The following is a 25,410-nucleotide window of genomic DNA, read 5'->3' as shown; positions in this document are numbered from 1 at the left end:
AGGTGAAGACGAAGGGGACGAAGATCCTGAAATCCAGTCCCTTCCTGATCAGTTAACTTTATCAAGCCCCACTGCCTCTGCCACTGCCTCTGAGAAAGGGGACGGGAAAGTTGAGAAGGGCGAGAGTGACGAGAAAGGTGTGAAAGGAGATGCAGAGATGGAGGAGAATAACAAGGGAGCCAAGATGGGTCAGGTGGATACTACACCAAATAAACCACCTCATGGGACTGGGAACCAGTTGAAGCAGTACCCCCTTTTCACAAAACCACTCCTCCAACAGGGCAAACAGGGGCTACAGGGGCAACTCTCGAGTACCCCCATGCGGGGGAGGATGAACCAGGACGGTAAAAATGACATGTTGGCGCAAGAGGCTCTGAGCGCTGGAGGGGTGTCATCTAGCTCTATTACACCAGAGCTACCAGAGACAGCGTTATCGGTAGGGGCTGACCAGGACCAGGACCTTGAGGAAATAATATCAGAGGCCCCTATGATACCTACGACATCGGCTCTGAACAACAGCACAAGCCCAGACCCTTTCCAGAGCCACAAGTGCTCTATGGAATCTCCAAGTCAAGAGTTAAGCGCACAGACATCTCAAGCATCTCAAGAGAATGGGTTAGTTTCCCTTCCAAACACTACAAAAACAAATTCCATCGAAATTTTGCTTGGAACAATCCTCCAGGAGTTAAGAGATCTTAAACATTCCCAGGCCCAGGAGAACTCACACCTGCACAACAGGCTCACGAAAATGGAAGAATGCTTTGGGAGTCTTGGGTCTCTTCCCCTAAAGATAACTGAAGCCGAAACAAGGATTTAATCCCTGGAGGATTAGCTATCAGCAATACAGAAAGACCTGCTGGTGGTCAATAGAGAAAGAGCCCAGTTAGTAGAAAAACTGCAGGACCTTGAAAATTACAACAGGAGGTCAAATCTACGCCTAGTAGGCATTCCAGAGGGACTGGAAGATAAAGACGTAGTCAAGTGGTGAGAGTCCCTCTTGAAAAAAGCCATACCCGAGCTCCAAGGGGATTTGACAATTACAAGAGCACATAGAGTTCCGGCATATAAACCCAACAATATGAAATATCCGCGTACAATTTTGCTTAACTTTTCTGATTTCAGGGTGAAGGAGAGAATCCTAAACACTGCATACTCTAAGAAATCATTCAACGCGGAAGGTGTAAACAACTTTAGAATCTTCTCAGATATGTCGGCAGCCACTGCTCACAAACGTAGAGACTTTGTTAAGTTGATTGACTCTTTTAAAAGCAAGGGAGTCCAGGCCATGATTGTGCAGCAGTCAAAACTTAAAGTATTGGCCAAAGGAAAGTTTTTTATCTTTACATTGTACACGAAGCCCAGACTTTTCTAGAAGGCCTAGGAGTGTAGCTTATAGCGGATCTCCACTCTGTTCTATATTTCTTAGTTTATTTTGGAGCATAGCCTATCCTTGTTTTTATCTGCGAGGCGGGGCTAAGGCGACTACAGGAAGCACACAAGGATGCAATGAAATGGCATCCAAAAAGAAGAAACCAAAGAGAAGGACAGAAGTGGAACACGGGGAGGTTCCGTCGGTTCTCGGAGGGGTTGGGGGGGGGTTTGGGGGAGTTGGGGTGGTGAAGGGAGGTGTTGCAGGGGAAAAAAGGAGAGTTCATATATTGAAAAATTGTTGGTTCTATTTTCAAGATTAGCTCAGATACGGCATATACAAGATTATCTGATCTTAACATGGCTTTAATACATATATTGCTTATTTGCCTAGTTTACACAAAGAAAGGGCCTGCTGCTATTATATATTTGCACTGTTTATTTTATGACATTGCACAAAGTAAGGATCTGCTGCTATCTATTTTTGCTGCTATTACACCGGTACTAAGTATTTATTTATTGATATACAACGTGCTTTTTTTTATATATGCCTAATTGCACAAAAGAGAGGTTCCTTGGTATTTATTATAACACTGTACTGTACTGTTTACTTGCCTGTTTTGCACAAAGTAAGGGTTTGCTGCTACCTATATGGTTCCGTTACTACATCTGCACTGAGTACTCACCCATCATTGTACAAAAAGATCGTCCCTATTTGCACAAAAAGAGGGTCTTTTGATGTTTATTATTATACTGTACTGTTAAATAACCTTTTTAACATACATACTTACTATATTTGCTTTTTAACATGTTTTTTAATCATGGCCTTCTTAAAAAATGAAATAACATGTTGAAGTTTATCTCTTTTAATGCAAATGGCCTAAATAATGTTCGGAAAAAAAATACTATTGAATGCTGGTTAAAACCTCCGACCAGTGGGTGCTGGATGTTGTTTCCAGGGGTTACCGGATAGAGTTCCTGTCTCCTCCCCCTACCTCCGGTGTTGTGGTGACCCCCTTGCCTACGAACCCGTCTCGTCGTCTGGCGTTGCTAGAGGGTGTTCAAGTTCTGTTCAGCAAGCTGGCGATTGTCCCGGTCAACACCCCCCCCCCCCGAAGCGTGGGCTGGGGACTTATTCCATCATCTTTGTGGTCCCGAAGGTCACGGGGGGTTACCGTGTGGTCATCAATCTTCGGGCCCTGAATTTGTTTGTGCGCAAAATCCCGTTCAAGATGGAAACTTTGCAGAAGGTGATTCCCTCGCTCGATCTCCAGGATGCCTACCTCCATGTTCCGATGGCGTTGGGGGATCAGCAGTTCCTGCGCTTCTGCCTGGAGGGTCGTCACTGGCAATTCTGTGTCCTTCCCTTTGGCCTCCAGTCCTCCCCAGGGTGTCCTCCATCTCCTGGGGGTGTCCGTGTTTCCATACCTGGACGACTGGCTGCTGAAGGCTCCATCTCCGGAGGTCATGTCTCCCCACCTTTCCTTGACCATGCGTACGCTCGGGGATCATGGTTTCCTGGTCAATCTGCCGAAGAGTCACCTGGAGCCTGCCAATCTGAGGACCTTCATTGGGGCAGTGTTCGACTCGGTTCTGGGCAAGGTCTTTCTCCCGGAGTCCAGGATTCTGGGTCTTCAGTCGTTGCTGAGAAAGTTGCTTGCCCGGGATTCGGCTCCTCTCCTGCAGTGGCTGGTGGTTCAGGGTCACATGTCTGCCACTGTGTTCACGGTGCCCTGGGCCAGGGTTCATCTTCGGCCTCTACTGTGGCATGTTCAGCGTTGGGTGCCCTTTCCTGTCCTGGACTTCTCGATTCCTGTGCCGGTGTCTCCAGAGTTGGTGTCTGCTCTACAGTGGTGGCTGGATTCTTCGAATCTGTCGAAGGGAATGTGTTTCCATCCTCCGCCCCCCCTTGGTGTTGACGACGGATGCCAGCGCTTCCGGCTGGGGTGCGACTTTGGGTCCATGGGCGGTGTAGGAGAGTAGGGTCTGCAATCCTATGATCACCCAGACTTTTTGCTTTTGTTTCACTGGTTTACGACTTTCTCGGGCTGTGGGCCTGCCAATCAGACCCACAGCCTAGCTGTTCTCTCGCTAAATTGATGTGTACCTTAGGTGCATTACCCAATTGGAACTGGGCCACCCTGTCAGACCCTGTAACTCAGGGCATCGGTGTACCCAGGGCCTACCAGGGGCTGAAGCATGTATTATGCCACCCCTGGATGGCCAGCTAAATCTGACACAACTGGCTGCACGACAGCTGGGGCCACGTGGCGTACTCGCCCGTTGCTGTAGGTGTAGTATCCCTATACCTAACCTTAAAATGGACACCCGAGTTCCTCTCAGTCACTCCTATGGCAGGCCTTGACAATCCTGAAGGCAGAGTGCATGGAACCGTGTGAATTGGGCTCTGGCACGAGCCGAGCCCGGTTGCAGCTTGCGGAACCAAGACCCAATGGCTGTTCCATGATAACGCGTATCATATCGGTAACTTCGGTATCGCGTTATCAAGACATGTCGAGTAAGGTGTCATACGAATCGGGATGCTGCCCCCTCACCAATTCTGGCGACGAGGTTAGCATTCCGCCCTTCTAGAGGGACACGACATGTGCGTAACTGTGAACCCCGGTTAAAGTTAACTGAAGCCTCAGCTCCACAAAATGGACGCTGCCACCACAGACACAAGTCTGACCTCCTGCTGCTGGGAGTCCTTCCAGCGAGGAGAGCTTGGACAAAGGGTTTCCTGTCAAGGGCGGTGTTCGCACCGTCCCAGACAGGGTTTGTGTATTCTGGGTAGGTAGGGCTTTGCAAGAAGGTGACTGCGGAGTGGCACCCCTGTGCTCACTACGCATCTGCCGGCTAGAACCAGTTCCAGGGGCGCGCAGCCCCTGACCTGGGGAAAGTCCAGCAGGGGGAGAGGGGTGTAACTACCCCCCTTCCTGGTCCCACCCTTAGGGCAGGACCTAGTCATGTACCCGCCCCTTTCTTTAGGATAAAGGCCGGAGCGGGGACCCTTCCAAATTAGATCATCTTTGAATCAAGAATACTTTCTACGAAAGGACTTCGAGACTCTTCTCAAGATTTCTCCCTTGTGGCTAAGGAGTAGTCACCCTGCATCCGCAGGCACCATCTAAAGAACTCTGCGGTTTGCTGCAAGTCCTTCCTCAAGGATCCGATGGCCCAGCTCGACGAGAACCGGCTACCCTGGCACCTCTGACCTCTACCCACGTCGTCAGCTCAGCTGAGATCTGTGGGTGCGACGAGACCTCGAGGGACCGGCCATCATCAAAACCTGCACGCTTTCTTAACCAGCACGACCATCGAAGCAATTCTCGGGTGAGTGCTCTGGGGTCCGAGAAGCCCCGACCCTGAGTAGCTCCAGCACCGAAGTGCAGTCTCCCAGCATCTCCACGATCTGCGCGGGGCCCTTCTGCTCGCTGCTCAGCACGTTGTCTGGTCACTAGCCGCTGGCTTGTGCCCTTCTTTGACGACATCCGACAACCAACGCTGCTGGTCTGGTTGCTCCAGATCGGCCCTTGCTCCCTTTTTCGAGAGGAGCACCCCGGACCCCCCTGGTCCACTCAAGACGCCATCTTAGGCCCACCACGTGACCCTGAGATCTGCCAAGGCTTGTTGCCCCAAATCCTGGGCCCAGCGATGCCGACAGCATCAACCTTCGTGGGACAGCTCGCACCTCCATCCTGGTCGCCGACAACGCCTCCTGGTCCGTGAGACTGCAGAGCCTAGCGTCGCCCACTCACCTAGTCGAGGTGACGGCCATCCGGTGCCTTCCTGGTACCCTCTGACTACTGGCTAGTAGTACGAACTTGGTCCCCTCTGCTTTCAGGTATCATCGATCTCTGATCCAGGCTTGGATCTCTACGAACTATTCATCACTGGTCGCCGGCCAGCAACTCCTTTTCTTCCGGCTCCTGGCTCGTCAGCGAAGACCCCCGACGCCTGTAAGACTTGTGCAGCCGCAGCCCTCGTGGCTAGGTAACTTCGGCATTTCAGTGCCTGCATAGCCTCCTTACTCTAGGGTCCCGAGTCCCTCGCTTCCGACTTGCCTTATCGGGTCCGCCCGAGACCACTAAACTTTCCGTGCCCCCGGGCACTTGTGTTAATTGTGCACTTGAAGTATTTTCTAAGAGCTTTGGTTCTGTGCTTAGTACCCTGTCCTCATAAAGAGTACAGGGCGGTTGTGATTCTAATAAATATACTGTTTATTTTCATAACACTTGTGTGGTGTCCTTTCACTTGGTGTTCAAGGGGTATGTGATGGTATTACAGCTGGCTTAACATGCCCTCTAGAGTTTAGCCCGAAGACTGCTCGTATCCACGCTACTAGGATAGCTGGTCTAAGGTTGACTTACAACCAATCACCATAAGGGTCGTTTGGAACGATACATAGTGGTCGCTAGAATAGCGAACGCTGCATATCGGGCCAACTTCTCACAGGCGGTACAGGCGCGTTGGCTTCCTTCGGAGTCGCCCCAATCTTCGAATTGGAAGGAACTGTCTGCCGTGGAGAGGGCGCTTCACCTTTTCAAGGATCGTCTTCAGGGGTGCAACGTGTTGGTGAGGTCAGACAACACGGTGACCGTGGCCTACATCAACCACCAGGGCAGTACCCGCTGCCTTTCCCTGAACTTGGTGGCGGGTGCAATTGAGAGTTGGGCCGAGTGTCATCTGGTGGCCCTCTCTGCTCTGCACATTCGGGGTGTGGACAACGTGGTTGCAGATTCCTTGAGTCGGAGGTTCCCGTCCTCTCTCTCCCTGTGTCTTGCCCCTCGGATTTTCCGGTTGCTCTGCCGGAGGTTCGGGACTCCGGTGCTGGACCGGTTTGCCTCCCGGTCCGATGCCCTGCTTCCCCTGTTCTGCTCCAGGACTCCGGAGTCAGGGGCTTGGGGAGTGGATGCGTTGTCTGTCCTCTGGCCCCCTTGGTTCCACCATGCATTTCCTCCCTTTCCGCTGATTCCTGCTTTCTTGCTGAAGGTTCAGCGGGTGGGGGCTCAGGTGGTGGCTGTTCTCCCTTATTGGCCTCGCCATTCGTTCCTGGTTTCCTCTGCTGCTGGGTCTGGCGGTGGGCCCTCCGTGAATTCTGCCCCGCTACCCGTCTCCTCTGGGGTCCCCGTCTCCCTCCCTGTTGGTTCCTCTCACCTTGGCAGTCTGGAGGTTGAACGGCTGTCTCTTGGAGTCCGGGGTTTGCCCGACCACCTCATCACTGTGATGCAGGCTTCTCGTCGGAAGTCCACTTTGACCTCCTATTCCAAGCACTGGGCTTCCTTTTCCTCTTGGTGTGCTGCCCTGGGCCTGTCCCCTGCCTCCTGTGATGTTTCTTCTGTTCTTCAATTTTTTTTGGATGGCTTTCAGAAGCGGTATGCGCTGTCCTCTTTGAAGGGTCAGTGGGCTGCTATCCAGGCCTTTCGGGACCCGGCTTCTCTTCTGCCTTCGGATGGGTTGTTGGTTACCTGTCTGTTTCGGAGTTTCTCTCTTTCTGCTCCTTCTGTCCGCTCTCCGGTTCCTCCTTGGGATCTTTCTTTGGTTTTTGGTGCTTTGCAGTCCCCTCCCTTTGAGCCTTTGGAGTCCGTGGAATTGAAATTCCTGTCTTTCAAGGTTGCCTTTTTGGTGGCTGTTACTTCTGCTAGGAGGTTGGGCGAGCTTACGGCATTACGTTGCTCTCCCCCCTTTTTGAGGTTTCTGGACGCCACGGTGGTCCTTTCTTTGGACCCCGGGTTTTTCCCAAAAATGTGTTCACGTTTCCATTCTTCCCAGGAGTTGGTATTACCTTCACTCTGTCCTTCTCCTTCCTCGTCTTCTGACATCTTGCTCCATTCTTTGGATGTGAGGCGTGCCTTGTCTGTTTATGTTGCTCATTCTGCTGGGTTTCGGTCTTCTGACTCCCTTTTTGTGACCTTTGGTTTGGCTGGTAGGGGTAAACCTGCCTCTCGTTTCACATTGGGACGCTGGATCCAAGCTGTGATCTCCTTGGGGAATTGTTCATTAGAACCTTGGCAAATCCGATCAGAAGACCCTGGGCTGCAACAGCCATCACTGAAATTGAACAATATACAGGTGACACAATGCAAGGTACAGATAAGATCTTCCAGGAATTTCAAAATTTCTATGCAGACCTTCACACCTCCTGAACAACATAACGGACACCAAAAAAACTGCTTACCTTGACAGAATAGCACTAGAATGGATGGAGTGTGTGTGCAGGCTAACTCCTATCTCGTGGAGGAATTACAAACTTTGATCAAAGATGTATAAGTGGTGAAGCGATAGGCTCGGTCTGGACTTCTATGAAAAAAAGTTGCTGATCTATTCTGCCCGTATTTGAATGAGAAAGCTAGGAATGTAGGTATCCTACCTCTTACACTATGAGAGGCCTTGTCACATTACTGAAGCCAAATATCGTTTATTTCTCTTATCAACATGGATACTAAGATACTGGTGAAGATGATAGCAATCGCGACCACTCCCTCTCCTCGAAGAACTGGTAGTATTAAAACAATTGGGGCTTATGCCAGGTCGCTCCACATAAAAACAACCTTCGCACACTAGTAACTACACCAATTAAATCCAGAATAGAAAGCTGTGTCATTATTTATTTACAACACAAAAGATTTTGCTAGCACTGAATTGCAGTTCCTATTTGCAACCTTGGAGTGACTCGGAATCAATGGGAAATTATTTGTCTGGATTAGACTATTAACTACCTAATCAACAGCTAGACTTCAGATTGATTGTGTGCTTTTGCTCCTCAATAAACATAACTTGGGGATGAAGCAAGTATGCCCTCTGCTCCCCATATTAGTCGCACTTTTAACAAAGTCGCTGGCTTGTACACTGTCAATACTACTGGGCATCGGGGTTAAGTTTCGAGAAATATACAAGTCCGCTGTCACTCTTTGTCAAACATATCACACTGCATGTGTGTTGCAGGTCTATTCTTCCTCCTCCCCTCCTGGCCTTCCCCCAAATGTGATTGGTCATCATGGTGACGTACATTGGAATGTTATGTTGGTATTTATATGACGTACACCCATGACCCCATGTACTCTGTCATCTTCCGACAGCTGTTCCCTTCCTTCCGCAAGCTCGTTATACTTAAATAAATACTTAAGAAAATATACTTCTACTTTTCCTCGTTTTATTGAAACTCCAATCTACAACATATTTGGCGACGAGTTTGGGGCGTGCTTTCAAGAGACGAGCTTGCGCAGGGATTTCTTCTGGAGTGACTTAACCTAATCTTCAAGGCAAGTGCTCTTATTGCATTTGTTTATAAATATTCGGATACATTTTAATTTGATATTTTCCATTGTGTTTCGGTGTTACTGCAATTTGTGACCGAGAATTTCACGTGGGCGTAAAGCTGACGAAATCATCGGAGTTGCAGTTTTCGTGACAGGAGAATTATTAGAAACTAAAAGGCAAGTTACGGATTACTTTTGGTTTCGTGCCGATTGATTCTTCGAGTAAATTGTGGTAACGTGCGTCTCCACAGCGTGTAGCTGATCATTGGAGGAGTTCAACGGTAGTTGACGCGTGACAGTTCAACTGTCATTCTTGTTCCTCACACGCTGTGTCAACCGTCATTCTATGAACACAGCTGTTTGTCAAACAGCAAAGCTGATCACGTCACGACGTCATCGACATGGGCAACGTGACGACATTTTGTGATGAACATTCCTTTCACAGCGGCGCATCGGAGCCGAAGGTAATTAAAACGTGCAATATATTCACACGATATATTCTATTGGCACAGGTCGCTACAAGCTTTTTATAAAAGAAACGTTTTCTTCTCATAATTACTCAGTGAATTTTAACCATTCAAAATTGATTTCTTTATTAAAAAAGAGGCTTCAGAAACCAATCTGGAAAACATGACCAGTGAGTCGAACTTCAATGCGCCAGCAGTTTTTTTAAACAAACCTAGTAAACCGGTCATGAAATGGCGCAGTTGGTACAGGTCATTCGAAAACTATTTGATTGTCATTAATGGTAAAAAGTTTGACGCTGAAAGGAAAACGGCAATTCTTGTTGGGCTGTTGGGTGTGGCAGGGCAAGAAATGTTTTATAGTCTGCCAGAGTATGAACCACCACCAGGCCAATTTATTCCATTAGATGAATTTCAGGAAGCTGTCAAGAGATTGGAAAGACAATTTGATGAGGAGAAAAATATAATGGTGGGCAGACACCGATTCACTATGAGAAAACAATCTGAAAATGTAGAGGAATACATAGCAGCTTTGAGAGTTTTGGCAACTAAGTGTGACTATCAAGATAGGGTTGATGAGTATATATGTGACCAGTTGGTCTTCCACTGTTATGAAAGAAAAATTCAAGAGCGGCTGTTAGCATGCAAAAGACATACCCTATCAGAAGCTATTGACATTGCAAAAGGTATCGAAAGATCATTAAAAAGGGTCAAGGGAAATAACTGGAGCTACAAACAAAAATTCTAATGTGTATTTAGTAAATGACAAAAAGAAGAGCGATAATGTTTCTATCAACAAATTTAAAGCACATGCAAATTTTAATACATCTCAATTTGTATGTTATAGATGTGGTTCTCACAATCACAAGGCTGATTCCTTGAATTGCCCGGCATTGGGGAAGAAGTGTACAAGATGTCTAAAGGTAGGGCATTTTGCGGGGGTGTGTGGTACTTTTGGCCAAAAACCGATTTACGCCCACAAAGGTAAGCTGTGTAGAAGATTTCGACGAGAATATGTGTTCTAATATTGTACTTACCATTGAGGAGGAATACAAAAATATTAAAGGCCCATTAGGGGTGGCCACTGTAGGAGAAGTTCAACTTAACATTATGGCAGATTCCGGTTCGCCAATTACAATAGTTTCTGACAAGAAATTTCTTCAGTATTGGCCACAAGTGGACTTGATTGAATCTGATGTCAATCCCAAAGCTTTCGGGGAATCTGACATCAATATCTTTGGGTACTTTGAAGACATTCTAAATATCAAAGGTAGATGTGTGAAAACAAAGATATATGTCGCGGAACGCGGCAGGGACATTGTGGGATGCAGAGACTTAGCAAAATTGAAAATAATTTTGAAGCCTGGAGCCGAAGACCCCATCGTACTTGATGAGGGGTTTATACCAAGCATAAATGTTTCTGCACTCACATGCAAAAATGAAAGCATATCCACTATTCTTAGTAAATATGACTCATTGTTTGAAGATAGAATAGGCTGTGTAAAAGGGCTTTGTACATAAGATCATTCTAAAAAAAAGACGCAGTGCCTGTAAGACAAAGAGTCAGGTCTCTACCCCTAACAGTCAAAAATGATTTAAAATGTGTTCTAGAAAAATTGGTGAGTGAAGGAATTATCGAACCAGCAGATTCTGCTGAATGGATTTCGGGGATTGTTTTGATAAAAAAAGAGGAATGGTGGGTTCCGCCTGTGTGCAGACCTCCGGTCACTCAATAAAAATATTCTTGTAGATTGTTTTCCCCTTCCCAGAATTCAAGAGATCCTAGCTGCAACTGCAGGTTCTAAATTTTTTTCCCTTATCGACCTCAGGTCAGCGTACCATCAAGTTAAGCTTGATGAGGAATCCAAAGAGTTGACCACGTTTATCACACCCCTTGGAGCTTACAGATATGTACGATTACCTTTTGGGTTGGCGTCCTCAGCTAGCGTCTTCCAAAAGCTAATGGAGAATATGTTTGGGCAGATGAAAGGCGTACAGAAGTTTCAGGATGACATTCTCATCCATGCTCAATCTGTAAGTGAACATAATGTCATTCTAGATAAGGTACTTGGTAAGTTAAAGGAGAGGGGAATGACTTTCAAAGAACAAAATGTGAATTTCTTAAAACTGAATTGGAATATCTAGGCCATGTACTTAGCCAAGATGGTATCAAACCTAAGATGAATTTAGTCAGGGCAATTTCTGAAGCCCCCAAACCAGAAGATAGAGATTCGCTGAGGTCTTTTTTGTGACTCAGCGAATACTATTCAAGATTTATAGAAAACTATGCAGAATTAGTTGAGCCCCTGAGAGCTCTTTTGCGCAAAGGTGAGCAATTTAAATGGGATGCACAGCAAGAGGTATCTTTTGCAGAAATCAAAAAGTCTATTGTAAAAGCGCCCACTTTAAAACCATTTGATACAAAAGGTACCAACATAATTACTGTAGATGCCAACTCAGTGGGTATAGGCGCAGTTTTCACTCAGAAAGTCAATTAACAGGTTCACTCAATAGCGTTCATTTCACGCAGATTGACAGAGGCGGAGAAGAATTACAGTACTATTGAGTGGGAGGCTCTCGCATGTGTGTGGGCGGTGAACAAACTGAAAATGTATTTGTGGGGAAAGGATTTTGAATTAGTTACCGACCACAAGCCTCTCACATTCTTGTTTGATGGGTATGGCAGAGGTAACGGTAAGGCCTCAGTCAGGTTGGTGAGATTGCTGGCAAAACTGCAAGAATATAATTTCTCTATTAAACACATATCAGGCAAGGACAATATTGGAGCAGATTTTCTTTCAAGGCTACCCACTGAAAATGTCGAGAGACAGAATGAGGATGACACTGAGTGTGTAGTCTCATCCATATCCAGCATTCATATAACTGGAAATGTAATGTCAGAAAAAGAGTGGTTAGAAGCCATGAATACTGATACTGTTTTAATGAAGGTTATAAATTTCATGTCCCACAAGTGGCCCCCTGTTCGAAATTGTCTCCTGAATTCAAAACCTTCTTCCAGGTGTCAGAGGAATTAAGTTGTGTTGACGGGTTTCTAATGAGGGGTGATTTATTAGTTCCCCCCATTTAAACTGAGAAACAAATTGATAGCTACTGCCCACAATACTCATTTAGGTGCCACTGTGACCAAAAAGAGGCTAAAGGAACAATATTGATGGCCTCAGATGGACATTGATGTTAACTTATTTGTGGAGAAATGTATTGTATGTATTAGATCCGACAAGCACCGGACACCAGGAGTTCAGGAGATGCAACTGGTATCCATCCCAAATTCAGCGTGGTACAAGATTGCTATCAACATGGCTGGACCGTTCCAAGTGTTAGACCGGGAATCCAGATTTCTCATCGTTATGAGTGACTACTACAGCAAATGGATATACCATAAATTTGTCCAAACTATTGACTCAGACTCTGTCATTGACTTTTTGGACACATGTTTCTCCATTGAAGGAAGCCTACGCATACTGTATCAGATAATGGGAAGCAGCTTACTTCCAACAAAATGACAGAATTTCTGAACTCGCATGGCATCAGACGAGAGAAAACTCCTTTATACTCCCCAAAGTCTAATGGGCAAATTGAAAGAGTGAACCGATTTATCAAGGATGGCATTCAATTAGCTATAGCTTCTAATATTCCTGTAAAAAAATTCATCCAGGAAAGAGTATTTGCATACAATTCTACGCCAAACAGTGTAACAGGTTTTTCCCCATTCTTCTTAATGAGGGGGAGAAGATGCGATAATGAGATTGTGCCTAAAATTGAGGGGTTTGAGTCAGGTTTACCTGATCCTGTGGTCATAAGTGATGAGCAGATTCATGTTAAGCAGAAGATCGTTGATAGCCAAGTCAAAGCTAAACTATCACGACAAGGTACACAAGACTGTTAACAAAAAGTTTAACAAGGGTGATTGGGCACTTATCAAAAGACATGATGGACAACACAAAGGAGAGTCCAAGTACTATAACCCCGATGAGGTGGTCGAAGTCACAGATAGTGCCATTTGTTTGAGCTTTCTGGGGTGGCGCAACAAGAGCGACGCCATATGTCTGAGTAAAAGCCAGGCAGAGTTATGGTTTGAGGGATTCAAAAACAAAGAACTGGTTGACAGGGAATTTTCATGGTTGAATACTTATTCAGGTGAAGATGATCAACAAGTTTATTTATCACACAAAGAAGACGGTTGTCAACCTGTTAACTATGACATGGGGAAAATGCTTAGAGATGATGAAAGGAATGCTGTTACTGATATTGAAGAGAGGCATGGCGAAGGCAGAGTAGCTGAGAGACAAGCCATCGCTGACTGTGAGTCTGATCCCAAACCCAGTACTTCCAGTGTATCCAGTGAAGAAGGTGCTAAATGTCATGGAGGTTGGGAGGGTACTTGTACCCGGTTTAGGAGAATAGCTAAGTTACCTGCAGGCCTCAAAGACTATGAGTTGTTATAATTATTTCACCTTCGTTTTAGATAAAGGGGAGATGTTGCAGGTCTAGTCTTCCTCCTCCCCTCCTGGCCTTCCCCCTTTCCCTCAACTGTGATTGGTCATCGTGGTGACATACATTGGAATGTTATGTTGGTATTTATATGACGTACACCCATGACCCCATGTCCTCTGTCATCTTCTGACAGCTGTTCCCTTCCTTCCGCAAGCTCGTTATACTTAAATAAATACTTAAGAAAATATACTTCTACTTTTCCTCGTTTTATTTAAACTCCAATCTACAACAATGTGCACACTATTTTATCGAAGCAATATACTCAAGTAAAATGGAATCTCAAAAGGACGGTCTCCCCAAGTTGAGCAATCGAGTACGCACCATGTGAATCAAAATCAAGAGTAAACGTCCTTAAGCAAACACCTTCATAAGCAAACACTAGAAAGATTCCCGACAAGCTACCACATTGCCTATGTGATCCATAAACCACACAAACCGTTACTAACCAATATTCTAAACTAAGTTTCTCATATTTAAACACAGCTACAGACAATCTTGACCATAGTCAACGCTAATCGTAAAGGGCGCTCATACTCCAAAAGCACCACAGAATCATATACAAGGTAGGAACGCACCACACAAATGCTGGCAACGTGTGTGCTGGTTTGTTGTTGTTACAACAACACACGTCATTCTTTTACTTGCTTCCTGTTTATACTGCATCGGAAGCTCATGTGTGGTGGCTGCAAAATATACAGACGATCTCTTAACTCCATTTGTTACCAAGTCTAGGGAAATATTCAACGCCTAGGTTAACAGAAGCCGGTGAATTTCCAAGGTCACTCTAGATCAGTGGAGGTAAACAATGTGGTTACTAACGTAACTGAGATGGGCACAGCATTGAACCACAAAAGCAGGCAGGTACCTGTCATGTAATTGGTCCATTTGTATAGAACTCCTTCCATCCTTCGCGTCACACTTGTCCTTCGCGCATCTTTCCGGCGATCCCTGGAGCCTTTCCTCCTCCTGCCCTGTCCCACTCTTAGCTCTGTCCCAGTCTCAGGAGGTCAGACAGAGGTGAGTAGGGGGAGGGGTAACTACACTACCGCCTCCCCATTAAGCCCCAGGTTTCAGGGGCTACCGGAAACCCAGTTTCCAGCGTAGGCACGTCAAGTCATAACATGCTGAAACGTCCCTAAAAACAAACCGAAATCACAAAACGACAGGGAAAGAGTACATAAAACAACGATCTACAACGGTAATTCGTCAATACTGAAAACAAATATTCAACTTTCTTTTAAAATATGTGGCTTAAATTGTCATGAATTACTATGTTCTAGGAATTATAAAACAACCATACGATCGTGTGATTATAAATGCTAAAAAGAAAAAATGTTGACTTTTTATTTTTTGTCGATAAAACGGTTACAATTAAATTGATAGTGTCGACAATTATTTATGTTTTGGGGGTTTTCTCATTTCGGCAGCGGCAAGGTGTGGGAAAAATAACCATTTCAATATGGCTGCCAAACGTATGCCATCGAGTCGTTTGTTGACATTCTTGTATATTCAATGTCGCGCTGGTACAGTTAAACCTCGCGCACTTGGCCAAGGCAGGTATTGTATATTCTGTGAATCTTACTTTACTCAGGTTGACATTCGGTAGTATTTTGACTCTCTAAGATTACCGGTGCTCCGTGGCTCTGCGTCCCCCAGCGTTTTACTTTTGAGGGGACAATTGGGGTTTTGTAATAGAGGACGCTTGTACGAAAGACAGCGAAGATGGACGGTTCAGAGTGGAGGTAGATGAGTTACCAGAGAAAACCGAGTTGAGGATCTCGTTCTAAATGCCCCTGCATGAGCAACAAACACGTAATAATTAAAATAGAATGACGTGCGTTCGGAATTATAAAAACTGTGTTTCTTAACACGCGAAAGCATTTCTTATCACATCAGATCACTGCTTTGAGAAGAACTGAAAAAGTATTAAAAGTTATAATTTTTGCATGAACTTGGAAACACGATTCACCCTTACTGCTGATGGCCGTGCGCAATGTATGTCCCTGCGGTGCAAGTGTGGCTGTGACAAGCTCGAAAGAATGTGAGAGCGAGTCCTTTTGATGAAGATAATCCAATTTATTCCATATCATAAACTCCACCCGAACACGAAGCGTCTGCTCTGCGGTAAAACCAACGGTGACAAAGGCCAACCGCAGAACAGCCGTCCGTGCGCGAGTGACACACATTTAATCAATAACAAGTTTACTATGCGCGCAGTGACGCGAGTACACTTCGCGCGATGTATAATAAAATACAATACTACATCACCTTCCCCCTTACAACAATAAAAAGAAAAGAAAAACAAAGAAATTTACAGAAAAGAGATTAAAATCTAACAAATTCATTAAATCTTTTTGGTGCTCGAATTGGTCTACCAAAGGAAGAATGGACTTGATCACATGTGACATTTTGACCATTAGCATCATTCTTAGTACATTGTTGACCACCTGAATAAACGGGTAATGGGTTAGGATTCAAAATTTGCAAACATACGTGACAAGAATTTTCAATTCTATTAAGGACAAGGAGGCGAGGATTATGCTTTTCTCATTTCTTTCATGAAATGCTCCACAGCCAATAAGATAACAAAAAACTACATTTCCCATGAACACTAGGGAATAACCATAGAGTATACAGTATAAAAGGTCACAATGCTAGTCCTTCTTCCTCTTTCTTTGTTGAGGAAACAGTTCAAGTCCAGAAGGCAATCCAACGTAGACCAATAGGAACAGAACAAAACACGCCGCAGGTATCCAAAGGAACTGGAAGCAGGCAGTAGAAGAACACTTGGTCCCCGAACCAGGAAAGAGAGGAAACACAGACGAGTGGAACCGGCAAACTCTACTTCGGGTCTGAACCTGAAAGAGACATAAAGCCGTAATACCCAAATAGTGCAAGAGAATAAGAATGCAAACCAGGGGGGGGGAAACAAGGAATAAGAGATTTTTGCAACATCATGAATACAGATTACAGCAAATAACAATGCAAATCAATTACAATGGGTGGTATAATCCTCGCCTCCTTGTCCTTAATAGAATTGAAAATTCTTGTCACGTATGTTTGCAAATTTTGAATTCTATGTCAGGACAGGAGGCTCCGATTATGCTTGTTCAAAGCTGATCCACCACCACAGAAGCAATATGATCTATTGGTTTATAATAAAACATTTTGAAAACTGAATCACAGGACCAATCTGCGGCCTTCATAATGTCAAAAAGGGTGACACCCATGGAGAAAGCTTTAGAAGCCATCGCCCCACGTGCAGAATGTGCACCAAACACAGACACATCAATGCCAGCTTCTGACATGAGCCATCGTACCCAGCGTGCTAAAGTAGCTAGGGTCCCAGGGCGAAATGGTTTCTGTAAAGCAATTAACAATTGACCCTGCATATCTGAACGTAAAGAAGCAGTACTTACTTCGTAATCCTTGAGACACTGCACAACGCAAAGGTTGGGATGAGTGGGAAAAGATGGATACGTAATCAAAGCAGTATTAGACTTAGTCTGGAAAGACGAAATGTAACACCCTCAGGCGTAAAACTGCGACCCGCAAGATCCAATGCGTGGACATCCGACACTCGTTTACAAGAGACAAGACACAACAACATGGTCAACTTAGCAGACAACTGCTTGCGGGACAACAACGGATTAAAAGGCCAAGCCTCCAAGAACCGCAAAACTATGGAAACATCCCATAAAGAGACATACTTAGGATTGGGCGGTTTCGAGAGACTAATACCTTTAAGTAATTTGGAAATGAAGGGGTGCTCACCAGCAGGCTTGTCATCAATCTGGATGTGGCCAGCCGAAATAGCGGAACGAAAATTATTGGCTGTCCTATAAGCTAGACCTGAAGAGGCTAGGGACGCCAGAAAATTAATGATCAAGGAGACATCTGCTGAAACTGGATCAACTTTCCGTTGAACACACCAATCACACCACCGCTTCCAAGCACCTTTGTATCGTTTGTGAGTATTGGGAGACCAGGCCTCACTAATGAATTTGGAAGCGTCGCTAGAAATGCCTGGGATCGTCCAGCGGTCCTCGAGATCCGCTAGGCCAGCAACTGGAGAGATCCGGACAGAATCAGGGGATGCGGATCTTCGAGAGGATCCAGAAAAAGATTCCACTTCTGGAGAAGAAGGAGAGGAGCCTCGCAACACATCTCCAGGAGAACCGGGAACCACGCTTGGGCCCTCCAGAGCGGAGCAATCAGAATCAGATCTGCTCGAAACCGTTTGGCGTAAGCCAGAACCCTGGGGATCATCATGAATGGGGGAAACGCATAGCACAGAGTCGATGGCCAAGCCTGAAGAAAGGCATCCATGGCTAGGGCCAGTGGATCCGGTCTCCAACTGTAAAATAGCGGAAGTTGCGTGTTGAGGCGAGAAGCAAACAGGTCTATGTGACACTGGCCCCAACGCCGAAGAAGGGAGCGGAATACGCGAGGGTGACGCCTCCAGTCGCTGAAGTCCCGAAGATGTCATGAGTGCCAATCCGCAATTTGATTGTGGCGACCTGGAAGATACTCCGCAATAACAGTGATCTTCTGCTGCAGGCTAAAATGCCAAAAATCCTTGGCTATCTCTGCAAGCACCTTGGACCGAGTCCCGCCCAGCTTGTTGACATAGCGGACTGCGGACACGTTGTCCATCTGGAGAAGAATGCAGCAATTGGATTGATGGGGTGAGAAGCACTTGATCGCAAAGGAACCTGCTAGGAGTTCCAGACAGTTTATGTGGAGAGATAACTCCTGAGGACCCCAACGACCCCCCGTCGAGACAGGACTGCATCGGGCTCCCCAACCCCAGCGACTGGCATCGGATTCTATCACTAGTTCCGGCGACGCACCGAAGAGAGCTCGACCATTCCAGGCCTCCAGGTGGTCTAGCGACCATTGCATCTCCCTCCTCACTTCCTCCGACAGAGGAATCTGATCTGAGTACCTGAGGCCTTTCCGGGGATGTTGGATCTTTAGACGCTGCATTGCCCTGTAATGCAGAGGTCCCGGAAAGATCGCCTGAATGGAAGACGCTAACAGACCTACTAAACGTGCCAACGATCTCAATGACACAGTCTGTCTGGAAATAACAGACGTCAATTCCCTCTTGATGTAACAAATCTTCTGGCCGGGCAAGAGCAGCTGGCAGGCAACCAAATCTATCTTGAAACCCAGAAAATCTATCGATTGTGTCGGTGCCAAAACCGATTTCTGAATGTTGATCAGAAAACCGAGAGATTGCAAAAGACCGATGGACCACTCCAGATGAGACAGGAGCCTGAGCGGGCAATCCGCCATAAGGAGAATATCGTCCAAGTAAATAATCAGTTGTACACCCCGAGCTCAAAGATGTTCTACTACCGGCCTCAGAAGCTTCGTGAAGCACCACGGTGCTGACGAAAGGCCGAACGGGAGAACCTGATACTCGTACCAAACACCCTTCCACTGAAACTGGAGGAACCGACGATGGGGCTTGAAGATCGGAATCGACAGATATGTGTCCTTGAGATCCAGATGGACCATCCAGTCTCCTTCGCGAAGGAGATCCCGCAAGAGATGGATGCCCTCCATCTTGAAGTGCCGGTACACGACCCCTCCGTTGAAGTCTTTCAGGTTGAGAACCAGGCGAGACCCGCCTCCTTTCTTCCTCGACCAGAAAGACTGAGCTGGCAAATCCCGTCGGATGACGGACGGTTGGAAGAATCGCCCCCTTTCTGAGAAGAACGTCGATTTCCTCGGAGAGGCAAGCCTGATCTTGAAGGGAAAAATTTAAAGGAGGTGGAGGACGGGTCTGATGCAGAGGGTGATAGAACTCTATCTTGAACGGTTTCTAGCACCCATGCATCGTGGAGATCATGCACCAGTTGTCGAGGAAAAACTGTACTCTGCCCCCCAAAATCACATCGCAAGCATGAATCAGGCTCACCTGCAGAGTTGGAGTCCTGGTAATGGCCCTGTTGTCCTCCGGAACGGCCTTTTCCATAGTGTCCTTTCCCCTTGCGGGAGGGATAAAAGTTCGCTCTGGTGGAGTATCCTGAGTCGTGGCCTCCTCCCTGTTGAGAGGTGTTACCTCGTTGGGACTGTTGATTTGACCCTCGGTCCAAAGGAGCGATCAAGATGTCGTCCGGCCTTGGCAAATACCAGGCGCATAGCCCGGCACAATGAAGCTTGCGCTTTATCGATGCCACTGAAGGTGGAGACAAATTTGGTTAGCTCCTTCAAGAAAGGTTGCCCAAACAAAAGACCTTGCGCCTCCGGACCCGACTCAGAGGTCGATAGCCCTGCTAGTTTCGGGTCCAATTTCAAAAGAATTGACCGGCGCCGCTCTGAAGATACAGCACAATTGGCGTTACCCAATTGACAGAAAGCCCTCTGTGCCCATTCTATCAATTCATCAGGGTCCACAAGAGCCGAGGCCTCCTTTGCTTGGAACCCAAGATCCAGAATTTTGGTCAGAGGACCAAGCATATCAAGCAATTTGTCTTGGCAAGACCTCCAAGACCGGTCAAGGCCCTTTTTAGGGTCCTTAGCGTACTTTTTTAAATAGGTGACCATCATGGGATCGACCTCTGGCGTATCCGCCAAATGATCCGCGAGATCAGGCCTCGGACATTCAGAGCGGAGTCTGGCTCTAACAGTGGCAGCAAAATGCTGACGAATGTGAGCCTGAACATAAGCTGCGACTGCAGGCGAAGGCAACCAAGAGGAGGAATTAGGGTGGAGGATATCGGCGGGCTCAAAGTTTAACAACGGGGGCGCTCAGGAGCGTCAACAAAATGTTCCTTGCAGACACGCTTTCTGGGCGGGGGAGAATCATGATCTGAAGAAGCTGAAGTATGAACATTATCAGATTCGTCGGTATCCTGAGGCGCAGAAGACTTGGAAGCCTCAGCCACCAAAGTTTTCGCCAGTTTCTGGAAATCAGACCTGTGGGGTTTGACAGGAGACTTCGTGGACTTTTTAGTCGCAGGCAACCAACCCTGTTGTTGCGCATATTTGTTCAAATGACGCTTGAGAGGATTAATGGCACGTACGAGCGCCTTATTTACAGACTGCTGGACACCTTTGTCCAATTCCTCCACCAAATTATGTTCCAAAGAACCATCATCCTCGTCCCCATAATAATAGTCATCTTCAGCATCATAATAGTCTGCCATGATACACAAGTGTAGTAATTTAGAGCCCACAAGATGACTTCAAGAAATATGGAATGTCAAAGACACAATGCAGGGGGAGTGTGAGAACCCCACAGCAGGCCAAAAGAGCAGGCACAAACCTGACTCCAAATGAAGTAAAACGTGAAGGGAGATAAGCCTGCCAAGACCAAAAGCACACTCTAGGCAAAGCCTATGCTTAAAAGTAACTACCGAAGCTCTCACTGAACCCCAGCGTCGTACGGGGTTAAATTTCACAGGCTGTGGGCGTTGAAAAAAGACCTTTCTCTCAACCGGCGCTGTGAGGAATCGCACAAGCCGGAAATGTGACAATGCGCATGCGCGACACTGCCGCCTGTGAAGACACGGCTCGAGAGCGCTCGCGCTCTCCGCACGAGCCGGCAACCCCTTCTCCCGCTCCACAACAGCAACAATGCAACACACAGGCGCCCAGGCACAGAGAGGTGAACACACGCTCCCACCACGAACACGCCGCCAAAACGGACGGAACGAGAATGGAAACGGCAACAAAGGCAACCGGAGCCGGAGCGCTCCAACGAAGCGCAAACACAGCGCACTGTAAGCCAAAGCGAAAGCTCAAAGTAAGCAAAAAACACTTAATATATCAGCGATTAAACAGCATTAGTCATGCAAATACTGATAAAGGCACTTAACTGGCTGCGGAGCAGCAAAGAAAGAGGAAGAAGGAATAGCATTGTGACCTTTTATACTGTATACTCTATGGTTATTCCCTAGTGTTCATGGGAAATGTAGTTTTTGGTTTATCTTATTGGCTGCTGAGCATTTCATTAAAGAAATGAGAAAAGCATAATCGGAGCCTCCTGTCCTGACATAGAATTAGCAGATTCATTCAACCAGAAACTCCAATCTAACCCATCAGAGGAAACGTTTGTGTGCTTCTCTTTAATGATCTGAGATTGTCGCTGTGTTACTTTTACTAATTGGCGCTTATTCCACCAACCCTTCTTGCCAACAAAAGCGGCCCCTTACAAACTTTTAAAACCTGAACAGGTGCAAACAAATTTGACCGACCTTTGTGTTGTAGTTCTAGTCTTTCCTCTGTTCTCTCATTCCCTCCTGCCATTGGTCCACATTGTGACGCGCATTGGAATGTTGACAATGCTATTTATATGACGTCAGCACCTGTCATTGCCATTCCGCTACTTCCCACAGCTGTTCCCCTCTTCCCTCCGCAAGCTCGTTGCTTTAGAATAAATACTTCAAGAATAGTGTGTGTATGGTGTTTCTTAATATACATGACATCACAACATAAATTGGCGACGAGGACGGGAGACGAGAATTTCGAGAGACGGGCTTGCGCGAGGATATTCGTGAAGCGGTGAAATCATTTTGTTCAAGGCAAGTGATTTTATTTCAAATTACAGTAGGTTTGTGGGAATATTACTAATTCGAATTTTCCGATTCTTCCATTGAGTCATGAACGCCAGTGAATGAGAGGCTTCGCGTCACAAATACAGAAGACGAAGTTCTCTCGGACCGGTGTCTATGAAGTGATTCAAGTTCCTCAAGGAAAACCTTAAGGCAAGTTATGTATCACACACTTTCGTGGTGATTTTGACAACACGTAATTTGTGATTCCGTGTACATTTGCAGCGAGAGTGAGGCTCGGTGTGGAGAGCAACGACCGTTGACAGTTATTCCTGTCAGACTAACAGTCTTCGGCGGCGCAGCTGAGCAACAGTTCAACTGTCACCACAAACACCTCAGCTGAGTTGGAGCCGGATATTCTGGCGTTCGCGTCGTGACATCATCGACGTAAATAACGTGACTCCATTTTGTTTTGATTTCCTTCACCGCCTCACACTCGAACTGCAGGTAAAAGGAGTGTGTTAAATGCTAGAAGTTTGTTTTTAAAGCAAGTATTCATAATCGCAATTTCCAAACAGTTTGTTTTTAAGGCAAGCATTCATAATCGCAATTTCTAAGCAGACTCAAGGTTATTAGCCTTTCAAAATTGCTTTATTTATTAAAAAAGAGACTTCTGAACCCAGGCAAGAAGTTATGTCTAGTGAGGCAAATTTCAAGCCGCCAGCACATTTTCTGAATGAACCCGGTAAACCAAGTATGAAGTGGCGAAATTGGTACAGGGCATTCGAAAATTACCTAATTGCCATAAACTGTAAGAAATTTGAAGCAGGGAGGAAAACCGCTATTCTGGTAGGACTGTTAGGCGTTGCAGGTCAAGACATTTTTTACAGTTTGCCAGATTATTAACCACCTCCTGGGCAATTTATTCCTTTAGATGAATTTCAGGAGGCCGTCAAAAGGCTTGAAAAACTATTTGATGAGGAGGAAAATATAATGGTGGGCAGACACCGATTTGCTTTGAGAAAACAAGCAGAAAATGAGAATGTAGAGGAGTACATAGCGAGTTTAAGAGTGTTGGCAACCAAGTGCGACTATCAAGATAGAGTAGATGAGTACATTCGCGACCAGTTGGTCTTCCACTGTTATGAACGTAAAATTCAGGAGAGACTATTGGCGTGCAAAAGACCTACTCTCTCAGAAGCAATTGACATTGCCAAAGTAATAGAAAGATCGTTGGAAGGTTCAAGGGAGTTAGCTCGAACTGCAAGCAATAGTTCAAATGTGTGTTTGGTGAACGACAAAAGGAAAAAAGATGTTGTGTCTAACTACAAATACAAAGCACAGACAAATGTTAATACATCTCAACTTATATGTTATAGATGTGGGTCACACAATCACAAGGCTGATTCCTCGAGTTGCCCAGCATTGGGTAAAAGATGCACCAGATGCCAGAAGGTAGGGCATTTTGCGGGGGTATGTAGCACTTTTGGCCAAAAAAGATTTACACCTACAAGGGTAAGCTATGTAGAAGAGTTCGACGAAAATATGTGTTCCAATATTGTTCTGACCATTGAGGATGAATATAAAAATGTCAAGGGACTGTTGGGTGTGGCCACAGTAGGGGAAGTCCAACTTAACATTATGGCAGATTCCGGCTCACCCATCACAATAATCTCTGACAAAAAGTTTCTTCAACATTGGCCACAGGTGGACTTACTTAAATCAGATGTCAACCCTAAGGCGTTTGAGGAATCCGAAATCAATATTTTTGGGTACTTCGAAGACATGTTAAACCTCAAGGGTAGATGTATATGTACTAAAATATATGTTGCAGAATGAGGCAGGGACATTATGGGGTGGAGAGACTTGGCAAAGTTAAAGATAATTCTGAAGCCAGGTGCAGAGGACCCAATCGTTCTCGACGAAGGTTTTATACCTAATGTAAATGTTTCTGTTCTAACGTGTAAAAACGAAGAAATAACCACTATTCTAGGTAAATATGAGTCCCTTTTCGAAGATCGCATCGGTTGCGTGAAAGGTTTTGTACATAAAATAGTGCTTAAGAAAGATGCAGTACCTGTTAGGCATAAAGTTAGGTCCCTGCCATTAACAGTCAAAAATGATTTGAGACTATTGCTTGACAAATTGATATGTGAAGAAGTTATTGAACCAGCAGATTCTGCCGAATGGATTTCGGGTATTGTTTTGATAAAAAAAATCTGGTGATTTTCGTTTATGTGCTGATTTGAGGTCTCTAAACAAGAACATTTTGATAGATTGTTTTCCCCTTCCTAGGATTCAAGAGATTCTAGCTGCCAAAGCAGGTTCAAAATATTTTTCCCTTATTGATTTCAGATCGGCATATCACCAGGTCAAGTTGGATGAGGGGTCTAAAGAGCTGACCACATTTATCACTCCCCTTGGAGCGTTCAGCTATATAAGATTACCTTTTGGTTTGGCGTCTTCAGCTAGCGTCTTCCAAAAGCTAATGGAAAACATGTTCGGGTAGATGCCAGGTGTGCAAAAATTTCAGGATGATATCCTCATCCACGCAGAGTCGGTAAGTGAACACAATGTAATCCTGGAGTCTGTTCTTGGTAAGTTACAGGAGAGGGGCATGACGGTATCCAAGGACAAATGTGAATTCCTAAAAACTGAATTAGAATATCTGGGCCATGTACTCAGCCAAGAGGGAATTAAACCAAAAATGAATCTGGTCAAAGCTATTGCAGAAGCACCTAGACCGCAGGACAGGGACTCGTTGAGATCATTTTTAGGGCTCAGCGAATACTATTCCAGATTTATAGAAAATTATGCCTATTTAGTTGAACCATTAAGAGCTCTGTTGAGAAAGGGTGAACAATTTAAATGGGAGGTCCAACATGATGAGTCATTTTCAGAAATAAAGAGATCTATTGTGAATGCCCCTACTTTGAAACCGTTCGATGCTAAAGGGACCAATGTAATTACCGTAGATGCTAACTCAGTAGGCATAGGGGCGGTTTTTACCCAAAAGAGCAATAAGCAAGTTCACACAGTAGCTTTTATTACACGGAAATTGTCTGAAGCTGAAAAAAACTACAGTACCATCGAGAGGGAAGCTCTCGCATGTGTGTGGGCAGTGGACAAACTTAAAATGTATCTGTGGGGGAAGGATTTTGAATTAGTAACTGACCACAAACCGCTCACATTTATGTTTGATGGGTATGGAAGAGGCAATGGCAAAGCTTCGGCAAGATTGGTGAGGTTGCTCGCAAAATTACAAGAGTACAATTTTACTATTAAGCATATTGCAGG

At 45.7% G+C, this 25,410-nt stretch overlaps 1 protein-coding gene across 2 annotated transcripts in view; it reads right to left on the bottom strand.

Annotated features, from left to right (window-relative positions):
• PLEKHA3 (pleckstrin homology domain containing A3) overlaps window positions 1–14,760 on the bottom strand; it is a 233,909-nt gene extending 219,149 nt beyond the window's left edge. The window contains exon 1 of one of the 2 annotated variants that reach the window (XM_086956203.1): window positions 14,472–14,760. In XM_086956203.1, coding sequence (XP_086812329.1) covers window positions 14,472–14,511 — 40 coding nt within the window. In that variant the 5' untranslated portion in view covers window positions 14,512–14,760. The remainder of the gene's footprint in view (window positions 1–14,471) is intronic. The other variant, XM_086956204.1, reaches the window with a different exon arrangement.
• Between the last annotated feature and the right edge of the window lie 10,650 nt (window positions 14,761–25,410).

This window comes from Lissotriton vulgaris, chromosome 2_1, assembly GCF_964263255.1.
Source record: "Lissotriton vulgaris chromosome 2_1, aLisVul1.2, whole genome shotgun sequence".
Lineage (NCBI taxonomy): Eukaryota > Metazoa > Chordata > Amphibia > Caudata > Salamandridae > Lissotriton > Lissotriton vulgaris.
This window is presented reverse-complemented; position numbering and strand designations above follow the sequence as displayed.